This window comes from Musca vetustissima, unplaced genomic scaffold, assembly GCF_032173495.1.
Source record: "Musca vetustissima isolate MV318-11 ecotype Yass unplaced genomic scaffold, APGP_CSIRO_Mvet_v1 utg23763, whole genome shotgun sequence".
In the NCBI taxonomy this organism is placed as follows: Eukaryota; Metazoa; Arthropoda; class Insecta; order Diptera; family Muscidae; genus Musca; species Musca vetustissima.
In genome coordinates this window covers 1-11,940 of record NW_026879094.1, presented here as the reverse complement: position 1 = coordinate 11,940, position 11,940 = coordinate 1, and the positions used below count along the sequence as shown (strand labels likewise).

Here is an 11,940-nt window from a genome sequence, read left to right as displayed (position 1 = left end):
GTACCCTCCATACTATGGTTAAAGGTGTATTTAATAAGGTGTATGCATCAGATACAACAACAAATATTTTACAAAACAACATTGTTGTTATAGAAATTAAATTGTCATGCTGACAATAAGTTTTTGACAAAAATAAACAAAAACAATTATTAATATATTTTTGTCAAGAACTATTCTTTGAGGAATGATTAATGAATTTATGTATTCTTGGGTTATTGGCGGTTTTAGGTCAGTGAAAAATAAAGTTTAAGACTTGGTCGCGATTAATTTTAAGATTTCCACACATAACAAAAAATATGTGGACCAATCGGCGAACGGGGTTATAAATGAGCCTAAGTTTCCTTTCCGTCCCCTCTATGAATGTAGTTTTCTTGAGTTTTTATTATTAAAAAAGCCTAAATTTAAAGGCCATTTTTGAAATCGAAATGTAATGTTGAAAATGTTTTTGACAATTTACTTTACAAACAATAAAGAAAAAAGTTTGAAACCATATGATTGTCACTTATACCTTACTAGCATAGGCCCGCTACGTTGTTAGCGAAACTTTTTATAGTTAAATAAATTAACATTAATTTACCTACACAATATACTTTTGGATTAAGTATAAATTTTGAAACATTTTAATTATAGGGTTTATATGTTTGTTTTTATCTCAGTTTTTACTCCGTATTTCTTTCGCACAGAAAAGTAATGCTTCTATCCATGGTACAATTATAAAAGGTAACAGCAAATCCCAGCTGATTTGATTCCAACGTTATACTAGTGTCAATATGAATTTGACAAATTATGTTTTTAAAAATCACCCAACAGGAAACTTGGGAACGCATACAATTTAAAATTGTTCTTTATTAAATGTGCTCCTGTATTCAATTTACTCAATCTGCCTGCTGGGAAAGTTTGAGGAAGCAAATCTTTCTTCAAGGAATAACTCGCTATTCCCAGCATTTTCATATGTGTTACACATATATATGGCAATGGCTCAATTATAAGAAAGATGTGGAATAGATAGAAATATAAATTTGATAGATTTTCATTCATGTTTTTCAATTTTTATTTTGAGGATTCGAAAATATTTCATTTTCAAAATAAAAATAATTTGATGATAATTTGTTTGTTTATTTACATTTTTCTGTCAAATGAGTTGACACTAGTAGAACTTACAAAAACAAATTTCCATGTGGTTGTTGTATCGTTTTTTGTACAACAACACTTGCTGTTACCTTCTATTATTATACCATGGCTTCTATCCTACTAAATCAAGTACAACTTACTTATTGTATATTTCCTGTAAGTTTACTACTTTCTCGATCCTCCCGATGGACTAATGTAAAAAGTTCTATAATACTGTGTTAACCTTTTTTGTCCCTTTCGGTAATTTAATACTAATGGTAAAATATCTAGTTCGTTTTAGTACTTCTAGTAGTACCCTTATAGTATAAATTACAATCTTGCACAGCGCATCATTTTTTATGCAGAGACCTGCTTTTATAGTGAAGATTTCCATTAAAATTGCAGAAATTTAGTATTTCTGGTGCGTTACGTATTACAAAATACTCAATGGAATTGTCGGTATTTTTAGTATATCCTCATAATAATGATGCAGCCATGAATAATGGGCTTCAAAAGGTTGATGCAGTATAATATATTTCCAGTGTGGTTGGAAACATCATTGGAAATATCTGTGTTGTTATTTTAGAAATTTTTGAAACTTTAGCATTTAAAAGTGCCTACACTTTAGTACTTGTGATGTTCAGCGGCTTCTTTGCATAGTTTCACTTATTTGTATTTGAAGTCTTGACCGTTTTTCACTACATTGGAAATTTTAACCAAAATACATATTATCATTCGCTGTAGTATAGATTCATGTGGGATTTGAAACTATATTTCATATAACTGTTAGTAATTTTTATTAAAAATGTTTGAAAAATATTTCGATAAAACATTTTATTTGCCATAGTCAAAAAGTAATACTAAAATTCGGATATGTTTCTCTAACCTTTCATATTTAGTACTTTTTCCTAAAAATTAGAAAAATACTTTTTTTAATTTGTCAAAACAAAATACACATACAAAATTTCAGGACTCTACCTCTACTCGTTCTGTCGTACAGAATATTTAGTACTTTAAGTACAAATGTGAAACAAAATTGCCAAAAGCATTTATTTATATCCAGCCGTACCGCCGTATACAAGGTGTGTATTTTTGGTGCTATTTGGTACGAATTTTCAATAAACCAAGCCTGTTATTTGTACTAATAGTTGGACATTTTTGTACTCTAAATTTACATTTATATTTTAACCATTCACTATGGTACAATATTTAGTACTATTTTGTGCATATCGCTCTATTTGTAATAGTTAAGCTAGATCTCAATCTATGACTTTTCCATTTTAATATTTTGTACCATTTTAGTACAAATTTCAAAAATATATAAATAATAACTATAGTAATTAGTACTAATTGCAAAAAGTTATGCTTAGCATTAATTTGCAATAGAGTAAGCTACATACAAAATTTCAGATTTCTATTTCTCCCAGTTCCATTGCATTTAATTATTTAGTACTTTCTAACGCAACTTTAGTGCTAAATTAAAAAAATATGCATAGAATTCTATTTGTAATAGTTAAAGCTATATGTGAAATTTCAGAACTTTTTTAATATATTCTAGTACTCATTAAAAAAAAACAAAAAATGTTTGCCTATCATTCTACTTGTAATAGCTTAAGTTACATACCAAATTTCAGATATCTATGCCTATCTGTTTCATCGTAGTATAATATTTAGTACTGTTTAGTACATTTAGTACTAATTTCCAAAATATGTTCGCACATTTGATTTGATCAATGACAAAGCTGCATACCAAATTTCAGAGTTGTAGTTCCAACCGTTCCGGCGTAATACAGTTTTTAGTACTTTTTAGTACCATATTTGTTCTAATTTCCAAAAAATATTTTTGCACATAATTTTATTTTTAATGGCTTAAGCTATATACCAAATTTCAGATATCTATCCCTACCTTTTCCATCGTAGTATAATATTTAGTACATTTTAGTACCTTTAGTACTAATTTCCATAACTTCTTCACAAATTCTGATTTGCTTATCACTGACAAAGCTGCATACCAAATTTCAAAGTTCTACTTTCAACCGTTCCGGAGTAATACTGTTTTAGTACTTTTTAGTACTAATTTCCAAAAAATATTTTTGCACAGTATTCTCTTTGTAATAGCTTAAGCTCCATACCAAGTTTCAGATATGAATACTCACAATTTCCATTTAAATACAATATTTAGTACTTTTTAGTACATCTAAGTACTAAATTCCAAATTTTTTTCACACATTCAAGTCCGCTCACCATAGGCAAAGCTACGTGCCAAATTTCAAAGTTCTACATCTAACCGTTCCTTCGTAATACAGTTTTTAGTACTTTTTAGTACCTTTTAGTACGAATTTCCAAAAATCCCGCCTTATCACACGCCTACTCACTAAACCCCACCTACATGCCAAACTTCAAGTTTCTAGCTTTAGCCGTTTCGTCTGGGCGTTGATGATCAGTCAGTCACTTATAACGCAACTCTTTTATATATATAGATTAATTAATTAAATACACCTTGACTATGGTTGAGGGTATACAAATCGAAAACAAATTCGAATTACTGAAGATTTTTGCAAGTTCACATTTTGTATTTTCATTTCTGTGGATAAACATTCCCATCCCCGTATTGATTTTTCTGCTAATGGGTTAAAACAGCTGGATTTTGTTTACAAACAACAATTAAGCCATTTGGGTCTTCTTTCATTCCAGAACGTCACGAAGTGTTTCCATAAACAACAAATGGAGAATGGCAAGATGACCAAAAAGATTCTGATGGTTTGTATGGGTAAAAATCCAAATATATGTATATCATTTAAAAAAATAGAAATCTTCATCCCCTCTATTTGTAGGAAATATCTGCCGCTCACCTATAGCCGAGGCGGTAATGCGAAAGGCACTACAACGCCGAGGTTTTGATAAAGAGTGGCTGGTCGACAGTGCAGCTCTGGTAGGTTATCATTCTGGTTCTTTGCCCGAAGAACGTGTCCTCAATGTTCTGCAACAGCATGGCATTCACTATGACAAAGAAGCCCGAGTTATTAATTCACAAGATTTCCAAGAATGTGATTATATTTTCGGTATGGATATGGATAATGTTGCGGAACTTCGTAAGATTGCTACACCCGAATGTAAAGCAAAAATAATGCTATTAGGCGATTTTGGTCTACCGGAAACGGAAAAGATTATACATGATCCATATTATGTACGTTGATGCTTGAAGATAATGCTCTGATTGGTATAAAAATGTATCTTGATTTTCTTCTTTTTTTCAGTTTCTTGGCGAAGCGCCATTCGAAGAGGTCTATGATAAATGTGTGGTGGCCTGCAAAGCATTTATAGAGGACATTGTTATGAAAACTCAGTGATAAAAGGGATTATGATGTATTTTTTATATTGAAAAGTTGAGTTGTTTTTTTATGATTTTTTTAAATAGAATTTTTATAAACATTTATTTTTAAAAAACATTTTATAATTTATTTAATGTGTGTAGTATTGCTCAGAATAATATCCATAATACAAATAAGAACTAAAATAATTTGCGATGAATGACCTCAGAATGAGGTGAATTGATTTCGATCAACATCATGGTCTAATTACAACAGAACTGCTGCAACAATTTAAGCCAAGCCCAAATGATCAAATATATGGATCTATAACAATATTTGTATCAATATTGATTCAGGATCTGCGAGTGAAGTGACTTCCGCATTGCATACTTTATCGCCGTCCTTCCAAGAACTATCTACTTTTAAAAACATGGTCTCCGAGTGAAATGTCTACCTCATTCCTCATTTTTATACCCTCCACGATAGTGTGGTATATAGGGTATAATACGTTTGTTTTTCCCTTTGTAATTTTGCATAGAGTTGTCTTTTGTCTTGAGACAGGACAAGTTCGAAGATGGGCTATATCTGTCCACGTTTAGTCATAGCCCCCATATACCCATGGGAGGTACCGGAAGGAGTGGACCCAATAGTTCCCATCTTCGTACTTGGTAATGATAAAAAACGGTCACTCCCTTTAAGCGCACCAGCCGGCCAGACAGACGAACTGACATTTGTAAATCAACTCAAAATTGTCTGAAAAGAATTTGGTCCAAAGATCTCAAACAAATATTTCGATAAGGCACATTTTTGCCGTATCAAAGTGTATATACCCTCATTAGCCATAAGGCTGAGGGTATAACAAGAACGTCAGTTTCGAGAATGAAATATATCGGCTAGCATTTAGACCTAGGTCCCATATAATGATACTCCCCGAATTTCGGTATTTATAATATTCGATTTGAAATTGAGTTATATCGGTGCTTAATTAGGCATAGTCACTCACATAATGATAACCCCAAATATTTGGTAATTCCTACACGATGTAATCAATATTGGACCCGCTTTAGGTATAGCCTCATATAACTTTGTCCTCTGAATTTCGGTATTTTGAGGATATTATACACATGTTCCACCCTACCATGTATTATCAATATATATCAATAAAAATTACTAAAATTTGTATTTGGTGTACATTATGGTATACAACAATCTATTGGTAGAATTGTCGCCATTGGTCCACTTTTTGGAATGTTCCCTATATTTTCATTTCAACTATTTCCAGTATAGCCATGGTGGAGGGTATCCGGAAAAACTTAATGCTTTTTTCACTTAATTTATTTACTCTTTTTTCCGGGAACTTAGTCCGACTTGCTGCTTCAATCCTTGCTTTACTATTCTCTGTAAAATAATAAAAACAAACATTCAATTATTTGAATAAAAAAATTTAACAACTTTATTACATTTTACTTGCTTCTGTTTTGTTTGTTCTCTCTTATAAACTAAAGTATATATTTATATATGTATGTAGTATGTTGTTGTTTTTATGTATTTAATCATATAGTATATATAATTGTAAAATTATTACACACATTCATTCTCTATAATATAAAAAAATAATCACCAGCAACTTGTGTCCATCCGTCCATTCATTCATTTCGTCACATCTATTGCCACACATCGCCAATTGTTCCTCCATATGAATTAATCTTGTCCCCGTTTTATTCCAGTTTCGTCGTTGCCGTCATCGCCATTCAACAATTTTCATCTTTCCATTTCTTTTTTGCTTCAATTTTCGATTCAGGTACCAGTGAACTTTTAACACCGCCCAATATATTTGTTGTTGCCTGGGTAGCCAAGACGGCCGGACACACAACAAGTTGTGGAACTTGACGCATAACAGCTCCAACAGCACCGGTTAAACCTTTTTGATCGTGTTCCGCCACAGCGGTTTCTATTAGATTATTGGCGGAATCGTTAATGCCATCTTTGACAATTTGATAGGCGTTCACCACCCCTTCACGTATATCTTTGGGTCTGTGCGTTCGTCGTTTATTACCACGACGTGAACGCTTTAACTGGCGTACCGAAGGTCCTGGAGAAACCATATCAAACGCCGTCTCTGCAGTAAACTGTAGCAATTGTATGAGGCGCGATGTGATTTCCAATGCAGCCAGTATGGTTCGAGCACTGAAACTTTGTGCACCCAACTGCAGACCCCGTATGATGCGACCATCTTTCTGATAATGTTCAATGGGTAGCCAAAATAGATCATAGATACCCTGAAATAGTTGCACAAATGCATATGTCGGGCCCACACCACTCAATATCTTGGGCAATTGATTGCGTTTGATATCCCTTAGCCATTCCTTGCAAAGATAATTGAATACCTTCTCAAAACCCAGAATGCCTCGGCGATAGACAATTTTCCGTAGAATTATTTCAGAACATTGCAGTTGACCCAAACCCATAAGCAGCCCTGCCACAGGACCTTTCGACAATTCCACACGACGTCCATGATAATCAAAACATATGGAGATGTCAGGACTGAATATGATTTCACGGAAATATGTGGGTGAAGTGTCGTTAGGGGGTGAATGTTTCGCTGTCTTCTTCGTCGGACTGGTACTACTCTCCGATTGGGTGTCATCCATTAGTATGTCCAAATTTTCATTGACAATACGCCGGGCCCGCAAATCCTGTACAGCTTCTGGCAAATCTAAGTCGCTGCACAGCGTGGCTGTCGGCGGTGGTGCTGGCACTTTGGGCTTATCCCCCTCCGGCTTATCGCTGTCACAACTTTTACCAAAATTGGTAAAGAAATCCGTTATAAATTCCAATGTGTCCTGGTCGATGTGCAGACGCAAAGGCGAAAGAGATATTTTCAGAGAGCATTCCTGTGCTGGACTTTGTTCGGGATTTGGTCGTACATGCAGACACTTAACCACCACCATATGTTTCATACGGCGATTGGAGAAACTGCTGCTATTCGCATTGTAAAGGAATTTATTGATTTCTGAAGTTTGTAGCCGGTCCCTTATTTCCAGCTCATTTACCAGGAATACCTGACGCGAGGCATATGCAGCATGCAGGGGATATAGTTCATATGAGAAACCCACCTTGCTGAGTTGTATTTCCACCAGTACCTCGTGGTTACGGTTCTCGCCACCCTTCGATTTCCAGGTTAATTTTTCTTTGGGTTTTTTAGCCGTCTGTGGTCGACATTGGTTACTGGCATTCGAAACACCATGACGATATGCTTCGGACATGGTGGCTGTCTCAGCGGAGGATGCTGCTGTTGTTGTTGACGATGTTGTACTGCAAGGAGTTTGAGCAAAATCATGACCACCATACAAATGCCAGGTGACCGTCATTTCACATAGGGTATAACGTAGATCGGCTGATGGAAATGTGGGTGGGGCTTTTAGAATATCATTATGCGAGGATGGCAAGCCAAAGTGATTGTCAACAATGCGCAAAGGATCTTCGGATATTTTGATGTCTTCGAAATCCAATTCCACACGCTCCTCGCCCACAATAAAGCAATAATCGTCCTCCGAGGAACATTGGCTTTGCAGTTCTTTGACGGATTTTTGTTCTGCAACAACACCGAAATCACCTTTAATTAGCGGCAATGGTTCACCGACCGCAGCACTGGACGATGTACAGGGAATATCAAATTCTTGTGGGGTATTGGCCATTGCTGCAGCGGCCACATCTTTTGATGCCTCATCGGGAAAATAGAATAATTTCAATTCATCTACTTTGGGAGGAATAGTGGTCGTGGACATGGATGATGTTGACATATCACTTGCCTGCAGGACATCAACACCATCCTTCACGGCCTCAGCCATTAGCTGGTTAACGCGCTCCTGATGCCGATCACTGATATCTGCCGATGTTTGGGACTCGGCCAAAAGTAAGTCTGAGTCTGAACACAATGAAGATTGTAAAGATTCCTTATCACTGGCCTCTTCATCTTTGGCTATATTATTGGCTATATAGCCAATCAATTGGGCAAAGGCACTGCCCGAATCGTAGCAAGTCCTTAAATGGACGTCTTGCAGCGAACATCTGAGATCTAATTTGGGATGTTTCTCCGTAGTCTCACCACTGATGCGTAGTGATATTTCCAGTAGACCGAAATCCAACACGGGTACCATATTGGCGGCATCAATAAAGGTAACACGGTTGCAGGGAAGCACCTTGTTTGTATCATGAGGAGCAATGGAAAAGACACACTCCTCCAGGACAAAACGTAAGTTACAACCTGTCATGGTGGAAATTATGTTGCTGCTGACCGAGAAGTAGAACAGCTCTAGCACCGCACGATAGGGAAAGTTTTCGGGACGAAAATCAATGGCACAATCCCATAAATGTAATTGCATTTCCGAGACCACACTAAACGGTTCATAACCTTCAATGGGATAGTCCATGACATCGAGGAAATCCAAAAGTTGATTCAGCCAAAAATACGATGGAGCCATTAGAATATAGCGGAGAGTGGTGTTTTTAATGCCTGCGGTTATTTTCAGGCGTTTAATGTGTTGTGGTAGATTTTTCTTGATTTCAATGGCCACAGTGACCATTTCACTGCGTTCGCCGGGCTTCTGGCCCACAATACCTTTGGTTAGACCTAAGGGTATTTTGTAGATGGTCGCCTTCATAAAGTCCTCTATGTGGGCTTTGCTATCACATCGCAATGGCGAATTCATGGGCACCACACCGCCATGATACATTTCAATTTCATTGACCTGCAGGCAGAAGTAGGCCAGACAGGGATCATCACAGTAACCAGTTAAACTGAAAATTCTCAAATCGTCAATGTAGAGCAGAAATTTGCCCGACACCTCAGGCAATATGTGATTCTCGGAATCGCGGACGGGTACAAAGATGGCAGCAGTGGCTTTGCCAACTTTTATTTCCACTGAACATCTGTGGCCGTGGCGGGTATTGTTGAAATCTTTCGACGATGTTAACAGTGATTTAAATTTTCGTGAAGATTTATGTCTACGGCGTTGTGAAGTTAACGTCTCATCATCTTCATCATTGGTATGTTCATCGTCACCATCGTCGTTATCATCATCCTCCGCTAAGTCGTCGTCATCATCATCATCGGCATAATTTAAATGATGTTGCGACTTTGTTTGTTGTTGCGGTGGCTCACCAAATGGATCATTATCGGGCTGTTGTACAGCTGAAATATAAACCGAATCCATCAGACCCAAATTTGGCATACCCAAAAAACTTTTCTCTTGCATCGGAGTTCCAGTCAGATATGGAGACGATGGTTCCCACATAAACAAATCAGAGTTTAGACGATTATAGATCAACTCGAACAGTTGCTTCGATTCCAAAAACAAATTAAGGCTGGGAAAACTTATGCTTATTCCAATCACAGATGAGGCCATTGATTTTTGGCAAAATTCATTTATTTCATGAGTTTCGCCTGGCAGTAAAATAGTTTCGGTAACATCAGACTCCATTCTTGGCTGGGCAGTGCTACTCTGGCGACAATTACGTTTCGAACTAAACGGCAAAAGGGGTTCTTCATCTTTGCCAAAGACATAGCTATCCTTGATGTCTATACATATTGAGGGATATTCAAGTTGGGTGGCATCCTTGCCAGCGACAGGTGTGGTTGCTTCACAGCGAGTATTTAAAATGTGGGTCTTTTCCTTCAGGGCATCTTCACAGTAGTAAATGTTGATTTCATTCGATGTCAAATTTATTTTATTTTGACAGTACTTAAGATGCATCTGTTCCAGGGAGAGTAACAGGAAATCGGGTCTAATATTTTGTTTCCACCAGGGAATACGTTCGGGATCATGTGCAGGTTTTGCATCAACAATGGGAAATCGCAGATGTATATCTAAATTGGCGCAATTTAAACTTATCACGGTGTTATCGCTGCTTGGTGCCGCATCACTGTCGTTCAATGTTGCCTTGGGGCAGGTCTTAGCCGGGGTTTGAGCAAACAAGGCACCCAAGCGATCGATAATCGAAACATCAAATTCCAATGTGCATGGGGCCAAATCAAAATTGACCGTGGTAGATGATTTATTTTTTAAATTATTGGAATTTATCGAGTTGACATTCAAAATTAATTCGGATCTTATTTGGCCACCGTCTCTTGTGCGTTTACGTTGACCGAAAGCCAACAGTTCGGTTACCTTGCCTTCGAGAACCTCACAAAAGTCCAATTGCGTAGCCGAGACGGTGGCATTGAATTGCAGCAGGCTTTTGTTGCGATTCTGTTTGCCCTCTGCCACCAGGGGTTGCATACGCACCAAAATGTGATTTTGTGAAACACTAGTCAGCGTGCTGCGTGAACTCATCGATGAACTTAACGACTCGCAATATTTATCTTCAGCACTGACTACTGATTGCTAAATTGTTAGATTTTCCGGTGTATGGACATCATGTTTGTGTTTGCATATTGTATGTGTATGCGGGGGAGGGAAGTAAATTTTAGGGCCTGTCACATCCTCTGATTGCTTCACTTTCACCTGAACACTTTGTTCTCCATTCAGTTCCAACAATGGAATATCTTGTTGATTACTATTCCCCATTGCCTCCGAATCCGATTTCAATTCTTGTGTATAAATATGGGCTCCCCTCAAGCTTATGTTGTGCTTTGTGTATGTGGGTATGCGATTCAACATCTCCTCCGTACTGTCCATGCCCTGATGTTGTTGTTGCTGCTGCTGTTGTTGTGTCGTGGCACTTTTCTCATTGCCCGTCTCATTTTTATACAACACCTCTTCGAGATGCACCTTAAACGCAATACCTTTGAGCGTACTCACCAATGGGTGTTCTATTTGTATGGTAATATTTGTAAACTTTGCCCTAATGCGATTCAGAACATTGTCAATGGTCTCGGCGAATTTCTCTAGACCACCTATTGTTGTGTGTGCAGTCGCATTTGCATCTTCTGACTCATTCTCTTCTTGTCGCATATACTCCTCGGCCAGTTGCAGCGAACTGCTAACCGATGACCACATCGATTCGATCATGGAGGTTCCATCGTGTTCCCGTTTAACGGGTCGCATGCACAACACCACATCGGATACCTCGATGGCACTGTCGCTTGTCATTAGGGCATTCCAGGGCACTGACAATGTCAGCTGGCCTATATGGCCATCTGTAAATTCCAATGGCCAGCCTTGGGCCTCCAAAAGCTCATTTAAAGTCTCCACACGCAACGAGACATTTTTGATTGTGGCCTTGCCATTGTACAACTCGATGTTCAACTGTTCCAAGTTGAGATTCTCGTCGAGAAATTGGCCCAGATACCGTTGTAGTAAATAACGACACGTCTTATTCTTCAGCCCATCCCACACATTAAACCACGACATATTTTTCTGTTCTCCACCACACTCACGTCGTTCTCACGTACGTCTCGTCTAAGTCTCGGTGTGATTTTTTCCCTTGAAATTGTTCATTAAATTGGAATTATTTAATTTTTTCGTTTGCTGTTGCGTTATTTTCTCTACTTTATTATTTATTTTTCCGTGTTTAT

At 37.3% G+C, this 11,940-nt stretch overlaps 2 protein-coding genes across 2 annotated transcripts; one reads left to right on the top strand and one right to left on the bottom strand.

Moving 5' to 3' along the window:
• The first annotated feature begins 3,849 nt into the window (after window positions 1-3,849).
• Window positions 3,850-4,460, top strand: LOC133323894 (low molecular weight phosphotyrosine protein phosphatase 2-like). Its single transcript, XM_061532796.1, has 3 exons — window positions 3,850-3,880; window positions 3,945-4,297; window positions 4,368-4,460. The coding sequence occupies exons 1-3, from the start codon at window positions 3,850-3,852 to the stop codon at window positions 4,458-4,460; spliced, it is 477 nt and encodes a 158-aa protein (XP_061388780.1).
• Window positions 4,461-6,172: 1,712 nt separating this feature from the next.
• LOC133323892 (autophagy-related protein 2 homolog B-like) lies at window positions 6,173-11,776 on the bottom strand. Its single transcript, XM_061532795.1, has 3 exons — window positions 10,928-11,776; window positions 9,586-10,807; window positions 6,173-9,510 (listed from the first exon to the last, which is right to left on the bottom strand). The coding sequence occupies exons 1-3, from the start codon at window positions 11,774-11,776 to the stop codon at window positions 6,173-6,175; spliced, it is 5,409 nt and encodes a 1,802-aa protein (XP_061388779.1).
• Window positions 11,777-11,940: the final 164 nt, after the last annotated feature.